Source organism: Castanea sativa, chromosome 10 (assembly GCF_040712315.1).
Source record: "Castanea sativa cultivar Marrone di Chiusa Pesio chromosome 10, ASM4071231v1".
NCBI lineage: Eukaryota > Viridiplantae > Streptophyta > Magnoliopsida > Fagales > Fagaceae > Castanea > Castanea sativa.
This window is the reverse complement of record NC_134022.1, coordinates 14,320,256-14,339,953: the sequence shown is the minus strand read 5'-3', so window position 1 is coordinate 14,339,953 and position 19,698 is coordinate 14,320,256. Positions and strand designations below refer to the sequence as shown.

At 35.8% G+C, this 19,698-nt stretch overlaps 1 protein-coding gene across 1 annotated transcript; it reads right to left on the bottom strand.

The window, feature by feature from the left end:
* Positions 1-16,169: 16,169 nt before the first annotated feature.
* On the bottom strand, positions 16,170-18,254 carry LOC142614200 (expansin-A7-like). Its single transcript, XM_075786754.1, has 3 exons — positions 18,101-18,254; positions 17,386-17,701; positions 16,170-16,742 (listed from the first exon to the last, which is right to left on the bottom strand). The coding sequence occupies exons 1-3, from the start codon at positions 18,252-18,254 to the stop codon at positions 16,430-16,432; spliced, it is 783 nt and encodes a 260-aa protein (XP_075642869.1). The 3' UTR covers positions 16,170-16,429.
* Between the last annotated feature and the right edge of the window lie 1,444 nt (positions 18,255-19,698).

Genomic DNA, 19,698 nt, shown 5'->3' with positions numbered 1-19,698 from the left:
CCCTAGCTATCACCTTGAGTGATATGGAACCAGAAGCAGATTCTGATGAAAGTGACCTAGATGAGATATTGAGTGCTTTCACAGCCACTATTGAGTCTACTGAGGAAGTAGTAAACATAATTGAAGAAGAAAAAGAGCTGATAGAATCAAAGTTTGAGAAGATGGATGATCAGGATGACATCCACACTGCCTACACCAAGTTGTACAAGGTTTCTGAAAAGCATGAGAAGCTATATAGGTTGGCAACGAGAAAGCTCAGTGCAGTGGTGTTGGAACGTGAGGAACTCTCCACCAAGGTTGATGAAGCTAATCAGAACATTGGAGCATTGAGATTTGAGAACAATCTTCTTGTTGAAAAGACCAAGAAACTAGATGCTGCATTGTTTCAGGTTAGAGCACAATTGGAAAGGACTTCAAGTTCCAAGCTGGATGAAATGTTGAACTTCCAGAAGTCTGCATCTAACAAAACAGGCCTTGGGTATAATCACTCTCTCCCCTCTTGTAGTACCTCTTCTAATGTTTAAAATAGAGTTATTTTTGTTCTACCTGCTAATAATGATAACTCTAAGGTAACTAAGCCTAAAACTGAAAATGTGAGTGAGGATAGGAGTGATAAAGGAAAATTCATTCTAGGAGCACCCCCTTGGGTTGGCAAGAAAGAAATGAAGTAGAATAATCATCACTCCACCAACAAGAAGTCTCAACCAAAGAAGCCTCACTTCTGTCGCTACTGTGGAGCATCTGGGTACACTCGTCCAAATTGCTTTAATTGTTTCGCCACTCAACAAAGCAATAGTGTGTCATCTCTAGGAAACCAAAATCAACACCAATTTTCTTTAGCTCCTCTTGGGGAACTTCTTAAGGCGGTCATGCTTCTCTTGAACCTAAATGGTTTCAACTCTCCTTCTTATCCATTTGAATAAAGTTTCAAGCAAAAGAAAGGATCCCCATCCAAGTATTTCATTTGGAAGGAAAAAGACTCTAACTGATTTCTTCTCTTTTCTAACCTCTTGCATGGTTCGTGTTATGGTTTGAGTCAGTCTAGTTTTGATGCTTTGTTTGTTTGTTTGTTAGCTTTTATTTTGTTTTAAGTTTTTTTTTTAAATAAAAAAATCAGAAAAATACAAAAATAGTGCGTGTTTGTGTATATTGGTACTTGTGTATCTTGGATGGCCTTCGAAACAAAGTTCTCAACTTTGTATCTCTTGTAGCATAGATGAGTATCTGCATGCACAACTAAGCAATGTGAGCTTTGTGGCTCTTTTATGTGATTTGTATGATTTTGGTTGATTTTCTTATCTTTCATATCTTAAATCACTCTTTTTGGCAGGAAGGACTAGAAAATCCTAAGAGAAAAGCATAAATAACCATCTCACCACTAATATTCATCAATTATAAAACATCTGTGTGCAATTCATAAAAGCCGTGCTCAGTAAGGTGTAGCACTTACACAGCAAAATAAGAATGTTCAAACTTACATAATTGGATATTTTATTTTCTCTCTTATATGCTCATACATGATATGCTTTAAAAAAATATGCAAAGAACATGAAAAGCAAAAAGAATCAAAATGCTTTTAATATGGTTGCAAGTATGTTTTTAGGAGATGTGGAAGTTATATGATGTACCTCGAAGGTGATGGTGCCCATCAAACAATTATGATTGTGTGTGAACGTATTTGATCCTCCTATATCATTACTTTTCACATAATGATTTACTTATGCTCTCTTGCAAAAGGTTCACACACAACACGCATATTCTTTGCTACTCTTGATATTATTGTACAAGTACAATGTGATTTGGCCATCACAAGGGATACATGTGGTAGTATACGCTTTCTAAACATGTTTTGAAATAAAATTTGGTTAGACTTGTTTAGTGTGTTTTTGATTTAGGAATACTTTGCATCTAGAGTTGAGGTTATGTTTTTATGTTTAACATGCTCTTTGATTGCTTATTTTAGTGTGTATCTTGTTTTCTTTCATCTTATGTTGCTTCTCCTCCTTGAAAACCTCTTTTCAGGCACCTCAATAGTAGCTCGACACCTCATCGATAGCTGCTCGATACCTCTCGATACATGCTTCTTCTATTGAGATTTTTAGGCTTGTTCTCGACACGTATCGACAAATATCCTGATCCATCAGGCCAAATTCTTTGGAGTCTCTGTTTTCTCGATAGATGCTTGATACCTTCTTCGATCTATCGAGACTTTTATCCGTCGACACCTCCTCGATACCTCTCGATCTATTGAGCTTTTTGTTCTCAATAAAAGCTCAATACCTTCTCGATCTATCAAGCTGCGTTTTCTATAAATACTTCTGAGGTCTGACCCGGATTTGAACCACTTTAAATATCTCGATCTCTCTCTCTTCTCTCTCAACCCAAAACCCTTCTTCTCTCTAAAATCCTTCTTACCTCTTCATTTTCGTCCTAATCCAAGCCTCCTTCACTTGGTAAGTGCTCTTGATCTCTCATTTTTCTCTTTCTTCATGTATTTCATGCATGCAGACCGAGGTTTTCAATTTTTTTTTGGGGGAAATTTGGTGTTTTTGTCAAAATTTTTGGGATGGGTTTTGTTAATTTGATCTTACATGCTTATGCATTGCATTCTATGCTCATTATAACAATGTTTCATGCATTTTAGGATTGTGTGACTGATTATATCTTGTGAGTGCTGTTAGGTTAGATTAGGTTTCTACCCATGATGTAATTTTCTTTAGCACGTAACATGTTCATGCATTATCATGCATTACACTTTTTTTTCTCTTTCTTGTACCTTACCTTCTGCTGTGACTCTGTATCTTCTCTCCCTTTCTCTCTCTCTCTCTCTCTCTCTCTCGTTTAGTCTCCTTATCATATCACCTAAAAAATCTGTTTCGTGTAAAAACCCAATCCATCGTGGTTCTTCTTCTTCTTCTTCTTCTTCTTCTTCTTCTTCTTTTTTTCTCTAATCTGTTCGGTTCCATGATGAGAAGACACGATATGACTTCTTTGAAAACTTCTTTAACCGGGCAATTCATTCAGAACGCTAGGTCATTCTGTTTGACTTCCCAGACACTCCTCTACCCGGTGCATTTAGCTCTTGGGGATGGGTTTCTCTCTGTGAGAAACCCTTTAGGTGTACCGATGTGTTCATACAAGAGTTCTACTCCAACATGCACGCCATTGATACCTCTGTACCTAGGTTTACTATGGTATTACGAGGTAAATGTATCGTAGTTACCCCAGAGCTCATTTTCGAGGTATTACGTGTCCCTAGGGTGGATCATCTGGATTACCCTAGTCATTATCGTTTTTCGTCCATCTCTAGAGATGAGTTGGCCTCACTCTTCTGTGAGAAAGCCATGTTGTTGGGAGGTACCCTAACTTTCTCCACAATTAAGTTTGCTAAGGGTCCACGGATCCTTAATATGGTGATGACCTTTGTACTTGCTCTATGATCACACTATAACACTATCACCGAGCCTCATGCTCGTTTCCTGCTTTCTCTCATGGAAGGTATTTCTATAGAATTTCCATCACACATGATAGTATCTATTCTAGATTGCTATCAAGACACTACTACACGTGATAAACTTATCTTTTCTTTGGCTATCACACGTATCCTCACACACATGCACATCACTATTCCTCCTTCTCCTCTCTTCCATGTCATGGGTGCCATAAGTAAGGAGTCTATCTGGAGGAGTGCAACACAGCTTGCTACAAAGCGGCCATGTGTGGAGACGACGGATGTAGCCTCTGCAACTCCTACCTCTCGACCCTCTTCCTTATCTACCCTTTCTTTTTCCTCTAGGGCAGATGTCTCTCTCGCCGACATCATGGAGCAACTTCATCATATGCGTGCTAATTTTGGTAGTCATCTAGACCATCTTTCTGATGAGATGTATTAGACGAACGCTAGGATTGGTCGCATCTCTCGCCGCCAGTCTTGCCTTGGTGGTTTTGCTCTTTCTCCCTCACCTGACCCAACTGAGTCTTCTTCAGATGGTGGAGATGATGATGGTGATGATTCTTCTTGCTTCAAGAACAATGATGAGATGAATGTCTCTCAGTGATTCACCCTTTGTCACTCGTGACAAAAAGGGGGAGTAGTTTTGTATGAGAGTAGTCTTTTTGTTAGGAGGAGCACTAGCATAGGGATAGACTAGTTAGGGGGAGAGTGTGTTTTGAGGGATGTAGTGAGGTTTTGTTGTATTGTTTCTCACTTCATGTACTATGGATTGATGTTACATCACTTTTACACTAGGTGTGATGAAAATTGGTTCTTCGTTACATAAGTTAGTAATGACTTTTTATAACTTACTTGAAAAATAAACTTATTTCATCCCAAAAAATTAAGTTGCTTTTTTCTTTTGAGGAGAACAAATATAAAGTTAACAAGTAAGAAACAAATTATATACTTCTTGTTTTTTTTTTCACTAAAAAATATAATAATCAAGAATGAAGAATTTGCGTACTCTTCCAAATTATATCTATACAAGACCTTTTTAATAGTTACAAAAATGTAAAATCTATATACCCTTAGTATTATTCAACTTAAGGGGGAATTTTTACTATATATATACACTTAATTATGCTTATTTTAAAATATATTTATGCATGAAATTACAAGTCAGTTCATAAGATCGATAATGTTAATAACACATTGAATGACAATATAGCAATCTCCTTAGAGAAATAAAATATAAAATGATCACAATTAATAGAATGTCATACGTATTACAAATGGTAAAATGAATACATTAGGACACAACTTAATTTATCCCACGATCCATCTCCCTTTATTCCTTTTTTTTTTTTTGTTGATAATATCTCCCTCTATTCCTTTGAGTAAGACTTTGTGCTCCTGCTCATTTGCTCAGCGTTGATTGATGTTAGAGGTGTCTACACAAAGAACAAACGTGTGTGTGTATATATATATATATATACACGTTTTTTAGTCTATAGCACAATTTTTTCATAATTTATTTTTCCCACAAGCATTGAAGTGGTAAGTTATCAATTGTAGACAAGAATCTGGTGTCACTAAATTATGAAGGCCAGTTTGTATGGCGTCCAACAATTCAATAGGATTATTGGGGTTTTCATGTAAAAAATGGAAAATAAAAATAAAAAATAAAAGAGGACCTTGTATTTGTTTAGTCTATAGTTATGAAAAATGTGGTGCTCGTAACATTATTCATTTATAAAACCTAACACCATCCATGTATCCATCACAGCTACTGTTACACATAGCATCACAGTAGAGGTGATCATGGTCTTGCCCTTTAGCCCTGCAATTATTGTAGCAATCATCGTAGCATTCCGAAGCAACTGTGCTGCCGAATGTTGCAACAACAACAATGCACATGAGAAACACTGCAACGAACTTGTTGGCCATTCAATTAATTTGCTTCTATATTTGTGTTAATTTTATTTAATTTATTTATTTGTTTTTTATGCTTGCCTTTTCCTTTGTTTTTTTCAGTGTTCCATTGACAATGGGCGTAGAGGGTATATATAAGGGACTGGCAAGTTGCAAGGCTGTCGTTTTTTTTTGGATACTTCCAAGAATTATGGGATGATTTGTGATTAAAAGTATGGTTGATGTATATGATTTGCTAAACTTGGGTTTGTGAATGATTCAACTTTGTCCAATCGGTCTTTATGCGTCTTTGGTTGCAACCACTTGTAATCAAATCTAGAAAAATCTAGTAAGAATTTATTCATTGACAAGATATATACACGTAGTAAGTTCTCCAATTTATCAAATTTATATATATAACAAGAATATATATAATCACATCATATTTCACGTAAACATTGTATCATCTCAAATTGTTGTTCCTAAGAGAAATAATTGATTAATAAATAATCTTCAAATTATTTATATAAATAATCACATATCATATAAATTGGAATTTCCATAAAATTAGAGAAAGTGGAGAGATGTTACCTAGATGATGCTTTAAAGTATTCTCATAACAAGAAGCAATTTACTGTCAATTCATGTATGTTTCAAGATAGTGGGGTTGAGCGTGGACCATGTCTCTATCTTGAGCCGGGCCTATAGGGTTGACAACCACTAATATATATTTATAGTAGTTAAGAGGAGTATACCCTTTATAGGTAGCAATAGTGAATTCAAAAGAATTCAATACATTTTCCATAACCATTAACTCATAGCAAACAAACTTTTAACTTCTCACTTCTCCTTAAATCAAATAACAAACATTATCACTGCACACTCTTGGTGCGATGGTCACTCCACAAGAATAAGTGTTTAGGCTAGAGTAGATCAAATTCTATCTTGTATTAAAAAAAAAAAAAACAAACAAACATTTATCTCATAAAAAATAATAATAATAAAAATTTATAATATATATCAATAATTTCCATATTAAAATCGCTAGAACCTTTAAAACAAAAATGGTTAATAAGGAAAATGTATTTGGTACGGAAATATTACTGCACGTTTAGCCACTAAATGTTTATATATATATATATATATATATATATATATATATATATATATATATATATATATATATATATATATATTTTTATACAAGATAGAATTTCTACTTTAGCCTAATCTAAATGTATATGTGTGTGAAGCTCCCTCCTGGAGACTTGAACTCCGGCCTTTGCCCCCCCACACTCCACAAGTATTTATACTTGTAGAGTGACCACCGTACCAAGGGGGAGTGGTGGTAATGTTTATGTATTAAAATCAAATAATTATGATGACATTATATATCAACGGTCATCTAATAAACTAATAAGCATATAAATGTATATGAAATTATAGCTATTAACCCATGACATTATAATACATTAAAAGTCATTCTTATCACATTTGGCAAGTTTCTGAAATAGGTAAGTAAAATAAAACCGAAACATTAGAAGATATTATGTTTTAATTTGAAATATATAATTTTTTATAAAAATATCCAACTATCTGATAATGCCTTAAAATTTATACTTGCTTTATATATATATATGGACGTTATCTCCTTATTATTATGCTTAATTTTTATAATTAAGCTATGATTTGCATTAGTCCCTATTATTTATCTTTACATAATTTCTTGAATAAGATGTCATTCATTGTGTGTAATTTTCTGCTTTCAGGAAATCATGTGGAAAAAATAAGTTTATAAGAGTTTGTGAGAGAATAGAAGCCAAACTAGAATTAAAAAGGAGTTAGAGGACCATGCTTAAATATCTAAGGAGGTGCCACTGGAGTGGTTGGGTCGTTTACCATGTTTGGAAGCTTTAAATAAGAAAAGAAATCAAAGAGGCAGAATCTGAAAAGGAAAAATTAGATTTGAGCACTGATCAGTATTTTGGGCGTATCTCTCTCCTCAAAAATCCAATTGACTCAAGGCCGGATTAGTTGGAACCATGACTTAATTATCTACAACTTTAAAGTTTATGAAATCAGAAAATCCAAATTTGAGTTTTGGCCAATATTGAAATATTTGTATAGGATTTCTTCTCTCACAACCCTAAACATATATAAGGCTTATTTTAAAGGCCGTCGCGCTTGCAAATAGCAACCTAGTTCATCATTCTCTTTGAAGAAGTTACTGCGTCTTTACGCCAAGGGTTTTGTAACCAAAGAGCTTTTTGATATTCATTGTTGATGAAGTAAAGAATTTTGTATCTCTTGGATGGCTCGTGTTTGTGATGAGTACGATTAAGATTGTCTCTTATATCTCATACTCATACCACTCTTTTTGATAGGAGGAACTAGAAAATCCTAAGAGAAATGCATAAATAACCATCTCAACACTAAAGCCCGCCAATCATGAATAACATCTATGTGCTTAGACATAGCAAAATTGGGATGTTTTAACTTACTTAAATGGGTACTTCTTTTCTCTCTCTTATATGCCCATGCATGCTATGCTTAAAAGAAAAATTTGCAAAGAAAAAAAAGAAAAACAAATGTTTTTCATATGATTGCAAGCGTGTTTCTTGGAGATGCAGGAGTTATAGGATGTACCTCGAAGGTGATAATCCTCATCAAACAGTTATGATTGTGTGTGAGTGTAATTGATTTTCTCTAGTCTCAAATCTTCATAATATGAGACATTTATGCACTCTTACTATGTTTTCACACACAGCACGCATACTCTTTGCTACTTTTGATACATGTGTAAGTACAATGTGATTTAGCTATCACGGGAAATACATTGTTAATATCACTGTTTTAAAAACCAGACTGGACCGGTCGGTCCGATCGGTTCAATCAGGAAAACCGGTGCAGTCCGGTCCGGTTAAATGTCTCAAAACCGGTCAAAAACTGGAAATTTTGAAAAAAACGGTTTGATTCTCGGTTCGGTTTTTAAAACCATGGTTAATATATACTCACCAAACTGTCTTAATTTGTTTTTGAATTATAAAATTGGTTAGACTTGTTGTGTGTGTGTGTGTGTGGACCTATGTATGCTTTGCATATATGTTGAGAGATGTTTTGAGAGCTTAATATATTGCTTGGATCTTTGTTTGAGTAGCTTGTTTTTTACATTCATCTTTATGTGTTTTTCGTCCATTGAAAAACCTTCTTTCTTCAAGCTCGACAGCTTCTTGACAGCTCCTCGACAGATCCTTGACAGATTCCTTTCTATCGAGCTTTCTTTCTCTTTTCTCAACAGATCCTTGATGGATTCTCGATCCATTGAAGTTTTTGGGTTTCATCTTAATAGAATCTCAACAGCTTCTTCGATCCATCAAGAAAAATTCTTGTGCTCTCTGTTTGCTCGATAGATTCTTGGTAACCAATAGAGGATAACTTATTTTGGACGTTAAACCCAAATGACCAATTCTCAAGAAAATCAGCCTCTAGAGTTGACAATAACTTAGATTCATATTAGCAAGCCCCTGTCAAAAGCATAGGGGAGCATGTTAGAATCCATGAACACCTATAAATCTTCTTAGGGAAGATTGCTTGGAACTCTCTCCTACTAAGATTAGTGATTAACATCATTAACTCCATATTCCAATCGAAGATACAGACTTCCCACTATCAAATTGCACCGGAGACTACTGAGCATCTGTTCATCTTATGCCTCATCATACAAATAGTACGATCCCATACATAATGGCTCATTAAACTACAATCTTTGGCAGGTAAAATCAATATCTCGGTGTTAGATTTATTCTTACAGTTCCTTGTTAGCATTTCTCATGTTGTGGGCTAGCATAGTCATTATTTTATCTATTTTAAAAAAAAAACACGGATTAGTTAAAGTGTATTTGAGTGAGCAATTTAGACCCAATAATGGATAATGATCACCACAATTTTTAAATTTTTTTATACAAGATAGAAATTCTAGTCTAGTCAGCCCTTACTCTCCACACCCTATAAATACTTATACTTATAGAGAGATCACCACTCCAAGGGTGTGCGGTGATACCACATATGGTTAACATTGGGTTATTTTAGTACACCTTATAATTAATTGTATGGATTTTATTATTGTGTATTTGTTTGGCTGTAGGCATCCTTTAATGGGACGGACTTGCATTTAGTCCATACATAATGGAAATGTCCCTACTCTCTACTTGCTAAAGTATTGGTTTTGTCCATTAAAAACGAATTAATTCTGATTCTCTCATAAAATCTGATGAAGCCAAATTCGTCAGTCAATAAGTTCATTCAGACGGAATCCGACGTGAGTGAGTTTGCAATTTGCAAAAGAATAACAATGGCGTTTCTCTCCTTCTGGTCACCGGCCATTACCCCCTACACCCTATAAACACTTATACTTGTAAAGTGACCACTGCTTCAAGGGTGTGCAGCGATACCACATATTGTTAATATTGGATTATTTTAGTACACCTTATAATTAATTGTATGGATTTTATTACTGTGTATTTGTTTGGCTATAGGTAGCCTTTAATGGGACAGACTTGCATTTAGTCCATACATAATGGAAATGTCCCTACTCTCTACTTGCTAAAGTATTGGTTTTGCCCATTAAAAACCAATAAATTCTAATTCTCTCATAAAATCTGATGAAGCCAAATTTGTCAGTCAATAAGTTCATCTAGATGGAATTCGACGTGAATGAGTCTGCAATTTGCAAAAGAATAACAATGATGTTTCTCTCCTTCTAGTTACTGGCGTGGTGCTTGTCAATGAGTCTCCGATGGTAAAGTCAGGCATTGCGAAAAGAGAAGTAATAAGAACTGAGAGTGTATTTCACTATGTATGGATGTGAATATGTGTATTTGTGTACATATGTGTACCTGTCTGTATGAATGTGTACCTTTGCTTAAGTTCTGAGGTGGTTTATATAGATCTTTGACTTCTTTAGTCATTAGAGACCTTTAATGGTGGTCTTAATGGCTCTTGTAATGCCTTTGATGGCTTTATGAGATGATTAATTACCTTGCCAACGGTAATGTATATGTGTGTGTCCATTGGTAACGGCTCATGTATTAAATGCGTATTTATGGCACTTTAATCATCCAACATGCTTGGGTCATCCCAAGGCTTCTTTGGACGAAGGAAATTTCTTGGTTCATCAAAATCCATAGAATTAATTATACACATATTGTGTTAGTGTGATAGAGGGTGTGACGGACAAATACGGGGAAAGTTGCTAGTGAATAGGTGTAGTTCACCTTCCTCACACACACACCACCATTCTTCACATGGCAGAAACATGTGACTTCTCTCACTCTCGCGGAGGCCATTAATCAAGTGTGGTCTACTCCTTTATTTTTCTTACAAATATATGCTAGTGATTCTAAACAGTTAAAGATCCATTGCTCATTTGGTTTTGTGGATCTTGAATCAAGTTATTTTCAACATTTCTAAATGTGATAACTTGGATTTTATGGATTCAATTGAATAAGTGTGTATTGGGTACCATAATGGGTGTTTACTAAGTCAAATTGGACCATATAAATATTTACATTGAGTTTTAATCATGAGTTGATTAAAGCTTTTATCATATATTGCATATGTGACTAACGTTTTTCCTTTGGTCTTGACAAAAGGTATCAAAACTAACTCAGCAAAGCTTTGTGGCTCAGTGGCACTAATGGTTCCTTTGGTTGGGGGATGTAAAAGTGTAAGGATAGAAAATAAGGAGAGAATTGAAAAGTGGGAAAATAGAAAAAATTTTAATTTCTCCCATTTGTGTTTGGTTGGGGGTAGAAAAGTGGAGGGATAAAAAAAAATTTTGTTCGGTTTAGAAGAAAAATGGGAGGATAGAGTTTGTATAAATTTACTTATATGCCCTTATTATAAAATGATGTCCAATTAAAAAAACAAAAAAAAGGAAACAACCAACCCAAAAAGAGAGAGGCAATTACCAAAGTTTAATAATAAAAAAAAGAAGGAAAAATCATGCCCAATTAAAAAGAAAAAACTAAAAAAAAAAAACCTTAAGGAAAAGAAAGAAGAAAAAGAGAAAAACGAGCTAAAAAGAACCAAACACCAAACCAAAAAGGACAAAAAAGAACAAGAGAAAGAAGAAGAAGCTATGTATCACGCCTAAGAGAAAAAAAGAAAAAAAAATGAACAATCAAAACGTGAGAGGTAGTTTAGTCATTTGACTGTGATTACTTTTATCTTCTCTATTTTTCCCCCAAATTAAAGAGATAATATTTTGGTTGACTGAGGGAGAAAACAATTAGGCTCACCAATTTATTCTTTTTAAAATCTACCCAACCAACTACCCCAAAAAACATTTTCTCTCCCATTTTCTCTTTTGGATTTTCCATTCTCCCTAAAATCCACCCAACCAAACAAACCTTAAAGCACAATGTGAGATTTGACAAGGATGTCAATAATTTAAGTAGGGATTTTGTTGATTGCTTGTCTGGATGCCTCCTCATATTGTGTAAGGATATCAAGGAGCTGCTGACATTCACCTCTCTTAGCCTCACAAAATAACAGGCTATCATCTACAAATAGGAGGTGGGAGATACGAACACCATCTCGGCAACTTTGAATACCCTTTAATTTATTGGTAGTCACTGCCTTCTTGATCATAGAAGATAGCCCCTCAACACAAAATAAGAAAAGGTAAGGGGATAAAGGATCACCTTGCTTTATTCCACGGGTTGGTTTTATGAGGCCTTTTGGTTCTCCATTGATGAGTATGGAGTAGGAGGCTGTACTCACGATTTCCATAGCCAGATTCACCCATTGATCAAGTAGTCCCATCTTGAGCATAATCCGTTGAAGAAAACTCCATTCGACTCTATCATACGTCTTGCTTATATCAAGCTTTATTGCCATGTGCCCTGTTTTTCCTTTTTCTCCGATTGCGCATTCGATGAAGCATCTCATACGCAACTGTAGTATTATCTGTGATAGGTCTATCGGGAATAAAAGCACTTTGGGCATCAGATATAATATTGGGCAAAATAGATTTTACCCGATTTGCAAGTACTTTTGATATAATACGGGATACAACATTACCCAAACTTATGGGGCGGAACTCTGTGATATTTTGTGGGTCATTCTTTTTAGGTATGAGTACAATATGTGTGAAATTCATTTTCCTCAAATATTTACCCGAGTGTAGGACAGATAACACTGCCAAGGTAACATCTGACCCAACAATGTGCCAAACTTTTTGGAAAAAGAAAAGAGACATACCATCCGGACCGGATAATTTTGATGGGTGCATGCTAAAGAGAGCCCTCCTGACGTCTTCCTCCGAGTATGGCTGGTTTAAAAATTGCCCCATTTCATCCGTGACTACCCTGTCAGCATCATCCAGCACCCTATCCATATTTGTATGGCTTTGGGCTTTGAACAAGTCAGCATAGTACCTGTCGGCTATAGCTGAGACTCTTCCCTCATCGGTTTGCCACACCCCATTTTCATCATAGAGTCCATTAATGGTATTTTTCTTCTTTCTTTGGCTAGCTTTTTGGCGGAAGAATCTAGTATTTTTGTCACCCGCTGGAAGCCATAAGGACCTAGACCGCTGCCTCCAAAAAACTTCCTCATGGTCTATCAATTCGTTGACCTCCCTTCTCAATGATTTTATACGTTCTATATTTGGTGCATACCCCTGTTTCACTAGTTCCTCAAGTTCCCTTTGTTTTTCTGTTAGGCGGGCTTTTGTGTTCCTGAAGGCTGACTTGCTCCATGCTACAAGGCGTGCTCTACAGCTTTTAATCTTTTCAAAAAGGCAGTACATAGGGCAGCCCGACGGTTGGGTATGGATCCATGAATCTCAGACTACCTCTTCGCACTCTGGGTGGGCCACCCATTTTCCTTCGAACCGGTGGAACTTTTGTTTCCTACGTGTTTGCTAATGGTGCATGGGATTTGCGTTGATTACAATCGGGTCGTGGTCGAAGTATGATGCTGTCAGATGTCTCACCTTGGCTGCCGGGTACAACTCAGACCATTCCAGGGAGGCACATGCTCTATCCAGTCTCTCCTCGACGAAAGCTTAGCCTTCTCGTCCATTTCGCCATGTGTACATGTACCCACTGTAGCCCAAGTCTATCAGGCCGCAAGCTAACAAGGCATTTTGGAATGCAACCATCAGTGGTAATGGTCGAGGATGTCTGCCATTTTTTTCCTCAAAACGTAGTATCTCATTGTAGTCGCCTATGCATAACCATGGTTGAGTGGACTGGACAAGCACCTGAACGTCTATATGGTGTGGGGAGTATGTCTGTGTGTCAATCACCACATCGGACTTCCATAACATAGCCAGGCCACCCCTTCTTCCTTCACTTGAGACAGCCAACATAGAAAAGAAACCCAACTCCGATTTAATCGGTTCCATCTCACGCACTGTCAATTTTGTTTCCATGAGAAACAAAATTGTGGGAACTTGTGTCCTCACCAATTCGGTAAGAACCTCCACTACCGAGCGGTTCCCGAGCCCTCGGCAGTTCCAGCTTAGGACGATCATTGCGATCGGCGGGTTGTGACACAGCCACCACCGTTGGAGAGGTAGGTTGTGTTGAACCGGCCACACCCTTAAGCCGTTTGTTGCTGGTTTTGATGCCTTGTCCATCTTCAAGCTCACTGGTTTCAGAATGTCTCTTCTTCCCCACTGGTTCTCGGTCATCCTTTTCTGTTCTGTTTTTGGGCAGCCCCGGTCTTGGTATTTTCTTCCAAGTGGTTGTGGGCACTGCTTTGCTTCATTAACATATGCACATGACTCCTTAGTAGACTCCATGTGCCTTGCGTTTGACTCCCCGTAGCTGATTGGCACGCAATAAAGGTCATGATCAATGTTTTCGGTTACCATATTGGTCGGGCTTGATTGTGCATTAATTGTGTTTCCTGAATTGTTCTCATCCATCTATACTGTATCAAGGAGTAAATTCTGTTGTTTTGAATTCGTTAATGTCCGTAACGTGTAGGTGTGGCGCACCTCATCCGTTTCCTTATTTTCCGGCTTGTCCGTTTCAGCATTAATGGGCTTGTTAGGGCTAGCTGTCATCGGACTAGGATCGGTTTGGGTGGCTGGTTCGCTCCGGCAATGGCGTTGGCTGTGTTGGTTGGTCCTCTGATCATCGGCATGGATGCGAGTACCGGCTTTCATCCATTCCCCGTACCTTCGGTTCCCTGAGTCATCCCCTCCAGCCATGCTACATTCTTTCTCATCATGCCCGATTCTACCACATGCAAAGCACCATCCAACCAAGCGCTCATAGCGAAATGCCACACAGACTTCATCTCCCTCCGGGCTAACCACTGGACCACCCCTTCGTAGTGGTTTGTCTAATGGGATTTCTGCTCGTATTCTCAAGAAACGGGCTTGGTCGGCCTTGAATGCCTTAGAATCTACTTCAATAATTTTTCCGAGGCCCCTCCCAATATCGTGGCCTGCTTCTTCAGTCATTATATCAAAAGGGAGGCCCCACACTTGTACCCAGAAAGGAAGGTGTGTGAAGGTGACTGATCAGCTTGTCATGCCTTTCTCCCATCTCCTTACAGCTAGCAATTGGTTATCAAAACACCAAGGGCCATTGTTCCAAACCCATAGTAGTTGGCTTTCCAACGTAAATTTAAATTGTAATAATCCATCACCTACCTCCACAATCTTCAAGTCGTCCCCCATCTTCCACGTAGATCGTAGTAAGTTCTTTGCTGCTCTTAAGTTAATCGGTTTTTTGGTTAGGAACTTCCCGACTAAACTTAGAGAGTATTCTTCCAGAATCTCTTTTCTCCACACTGGACGTATGGTTATAGTTTCATCTTCCTCCGAAGCAAGCTGCAAACTTTGAATCCTTTCTAAGAAATCTGCATCCATAGTGCTGCTCATTAGACAGCAAAATGGACTCTCTTGGGCACCAGCTCTCTTATCTCGTAGGCTACACTAGAAGACAAGAAAGTAAGAAACACTCACACTAGGTGACAAGAAAAGGCTCCTACAGTGGGGAGAAGAAAAAATAGTTTTTATCTCGTATTATTTTGACAGTAGGGGATTTGTTGATATCAAGGATTATGTGGATTGAGATTAATTAAAACTCCCACGGAGTGTTGGCATAGCTATCAACGAGCCAGGTATTAAAAGTTCAAGTTTATTTATTTTATTATATTTTTCAAACCCAAGCCGAACTCGATTTTACCACCAAATAAGATTTTATGTTTAAGTTTGACTCATTTTCTTGTTAAGTAAGTTCGAGCTTGTTCATGAATTATTTGATTAATTATATATATATATATATATATATATATATATATATATATATATTGTGAAACCATGACAAAAATGTTTTACCTTTCTACAATTATATGTATTTTTACTACGAATAAATTATTTATATCATAAATAAGTTACAAATAATAATTTAATATCATATGAACCTATTGACAAACTCATACAATCCAATTTTAAATTTATATAAATATATCTTTTTTTGAAAATAAATTTATATGAATATATCTTTAGATAAGTATATACATATAAATAAAATATAATATATAGTTAAATTGAGCAATCATGTTCACAATTTTGTTTAAGAACACATTATTATGTTTGAGTTTGACTCATTAGTAATCGAGCCTAACTTAAGGCCTGAACTTGGTTTATTTTCTAAACGAATGAACATAAACAAGTTCTTTCCCAGGCCAAGTTTGAGCTATTCATAAACAGTCTGGCATTTAATTTAGTGGCACTATCAACACTCCCATATACAAATATACTTCAAGTTTCAAATGCAAACAAAAGCCATAGAAATGATAGAGTTTCATTCCTTTGAAGTGAAGATAGACAATAATAGGTACAGTACAGAAATAAAATCCTTATAATTACCACTGTCTTGGCAAACTAGACCGGTAAAACATTTACTCAGCAAATAATTATAATTAAAAAAAAAAAAAAGAAAAAAAAAGAAGAAGAAATAAAACATGATATATATTGGTGTTCCTAAGTTGGCCACTATTGTTAACAGTTCAAAAACCATTGCTTTGTTTCAGAGGCCATGGTGAAGTTGTATATCAATGGAAGTTGAGACCGGTCCCATAAGTCAATCCTACTTGCCAATTAGCAGGGGCGACATTCCAAGCTATAATGGTCTCCTTGGTTGTGTAAGAGGTGATCCTAAAAGAAAGAGGTTGGCCTCCAAGAGTTGCAAATGCTTGGTATGAAGCTCCCCAATTATGGGTCATGCTTATCCACCCTGTTTGGCTTCCCTTCACCCACATATTAGCAATGTCTCCTCCACCTCCAACGTTCATCACATACACCAATAACCAGTACCCATTTCCTTGGAAAGAGAATCTAAGGCCATCGGTCCTTCCACATGGTACCCTACAACAAACATGGGAAGCAATGATAAATATTCTCTCTCTCTTTTTATTTTTTGAAAAGTATGTTAAAGTTAAATTATAAATTACAACATCTAATTTCGACTTGTTTTTCAATTCAGTCTTAATTTTTTTTCTTTTCATTTTAATCTTTTAGCTTTAACATGTATTCAATTTAGTCTTTTTATCTAATTCTGTCCAATTTTGCAATTAATTTTAGTATTATTTACTTTCCAAATGGTGGACTTACAAATTACGAGTATGGAATAGATGATGAGATGAAATGTTTATCTTTAAAATAAATGAAATCTAAAGGATTGAAATGAAAAAAAAAAAAAAAAGCAAAAAACCTTCCAACCACTTAAATTGAAAACATTTTAAAGTTAAATTGTGTATTTATAATTTAATAATCTAATTAAGCATAGTCTCAACTCTCAAGACCACCTCAAAATGAATATTTTAATTCCAACTTCCCAAGATAGTTTTATTTACTCAATAAACATATTCCTTACTCTTTTATTTTTTTAACAATCTGCTAAGAAACTCGATTTTGTTTTGTTTTTTTTTTTGTTTTTGGTAAGATTAGTATAATTATTTTTGAGATAGACGAATTATGATATTTGTGAGCAGTGATAATTAAGTGTTACCTGCGGTACATGACTGGGACAATGCCGGCTTGCCATTGAGCAATTTTCATAAAAGCAGGCTTGGACATGTCAAAGTGAACTCGAGGTGGGTTGCACCACCCACCAGCATTGGAGTCCTGTGACCAATTTGGTGGGCAAAGGTTCGTAGCGGTCACTGTTGTGAATGTTACCCCACTATAGCACCACGGTGATTGAAAGCACTTTATCTGGTAACAAGTCCCACAAGCGTATCCGTTGTTGAACAAAGTTGAGCTTAAGGCTGCAGTATCTGTTCCGTAACCATTAGCAAACAGATTTCCATACCCACAAGCTCCCCCTGTGAACCGTAATTAGAACATTAACAAACAAAGTTAATTCTTAATTGTTGTGATTAAAAAATAGTCATATTCCTAACGTTGTGTTGTGTATCACAAAAATCGAAAAACTAATGATCACTTTCTTTTTAATAGATATGATAGAATTTCAACTTATAATGTATGTTGCATAATAATTGCTTTTTATCATCTAGTTAAAATACTAATTAATTTTCAGTGTAGGTTAGATCATTTTTAAATGCATTGGTTTTACAACTCAAAAAATGCATTAAAAATTTACATGATAAAACTATTTGTTCACATTTAGGTAAGTAACAAGACTATTTCATTTTTGTGCAAATGGATCAAGAATATGAATAGCACAACAAATTGAATATATATATATATTGTGAACAGCATACCCATGGTCTCGGAGGCTGTCTCGTCACCATAAAAGGTTGCATGGGCAAGTTGCCACGGGCTCGGTTGGAAGTTTGCCATTGTTGACTTGCTGCTGATTGCCAATATGGATGCCATTAAGAAGCACAAGCTCCATGATTGAAGGGAAGAAGCCATGATTCAATGAGTCCTGGAAACTTAATTTGTGACCTAGTGCAACAATGCCTATTGACTACTTGTACGTTTAAACTTATATATAATTTCCAACCCTAAGATTGCCTTAGTGGCCCTCACGAATATAAAGTCTTTCATCTATAAAAAGAATGTTTTAACAAGTAATTTTCTTTTTGTTACAGAAAAATAGTTGATATGGAATCTATCTTATACAATGTATTTTCAAACTCCCTTGTAGGGTTGTAGCCCAACGTATATATATATGGTTGTTGAAGGAACATAGTACAATATTCCATACCACAGCTTAATGGTGTGGCATGTCGTTTTGCCATTATAAAATGTGACCTAAACTTGGGGACGTGCAGGCATGTAGTATTTAATTCAGCTCGTCTTTACCTGAAATGATTGATTAAACCAGGTAATGATTTTCCTCTTTTCTTCTTAGAAGTTAGAACATCTGTACATTTTTTTATATTTAATCTAAAATTTTGCTTTTTAAATTAATTTTCAGTTGGTTATTTTAATTTGGACTTAAAATTGGGGTTCAAATGCTACCATTTCTCTCACAATCAGCGAAGAACGTGACAATAATTACCGAATTATCGGATAAGCTGATGATTATGTTAATTGTTGGAGTTGAAGTCCTAATAAATTTGCCATTTGGGTAGTCCAATTTTTAAAATTAAGGGCATAATTAATTTGGTTGATTTCAGCACTAAAATTTCAAGTAAAATGTGATAGCAATGTGCACATTAGGTGTATATATCTTTGATCTTTCCAAGATTCTAGTCTTTCCTTTCGGTATGTGAAATCAACAGCCAGGCCTATATGGTGTGGAGCTAATTTGAATCAAAACTAGAAAATATTAAATCTTTCTTCCTTCCTTGAGGCTAAGAGTGGAATTTATTAAGATTCAATTAAACTAGCATTTTAAATTTTTTGAAGTTTAGGAAATAAACTCTCATTTTAAAGAAAATCGTCTTAATAATTCTAATGGGTTTATAGTGTTAAAGATAACAAGCCCAATTCAAGTTTATGACCAAGTTCAATCCTACTTCGTGGGTAAGTAAAATATTTTACTTATACATCAAGTTTTGGAACCATGGGTTAGTGAATTGTTAGTTTAGGGTTTAGTCTCTTGTAAATACTTCGTATGCTCAAGACTTTTTTTATGAACATAGACCGACCCACGTAATCCATGTGTTCTCTATCTTTGTGAAAACATGTCATACACATAACACTTACACACATAGTGAAAACATCTCATACACAACACTTACACACATAGTGAAAACATCTCATACACATAACACTTACATTGAACAATTTTTTTTTTGAGAACCTTACATTGAACAATTTGACACAACCATGCGTAGAAAACAACTTTTTTTTATTTATGTAGCATAGTATAGAATGATGTGATACCAAGATGCACACCACTTGTTTA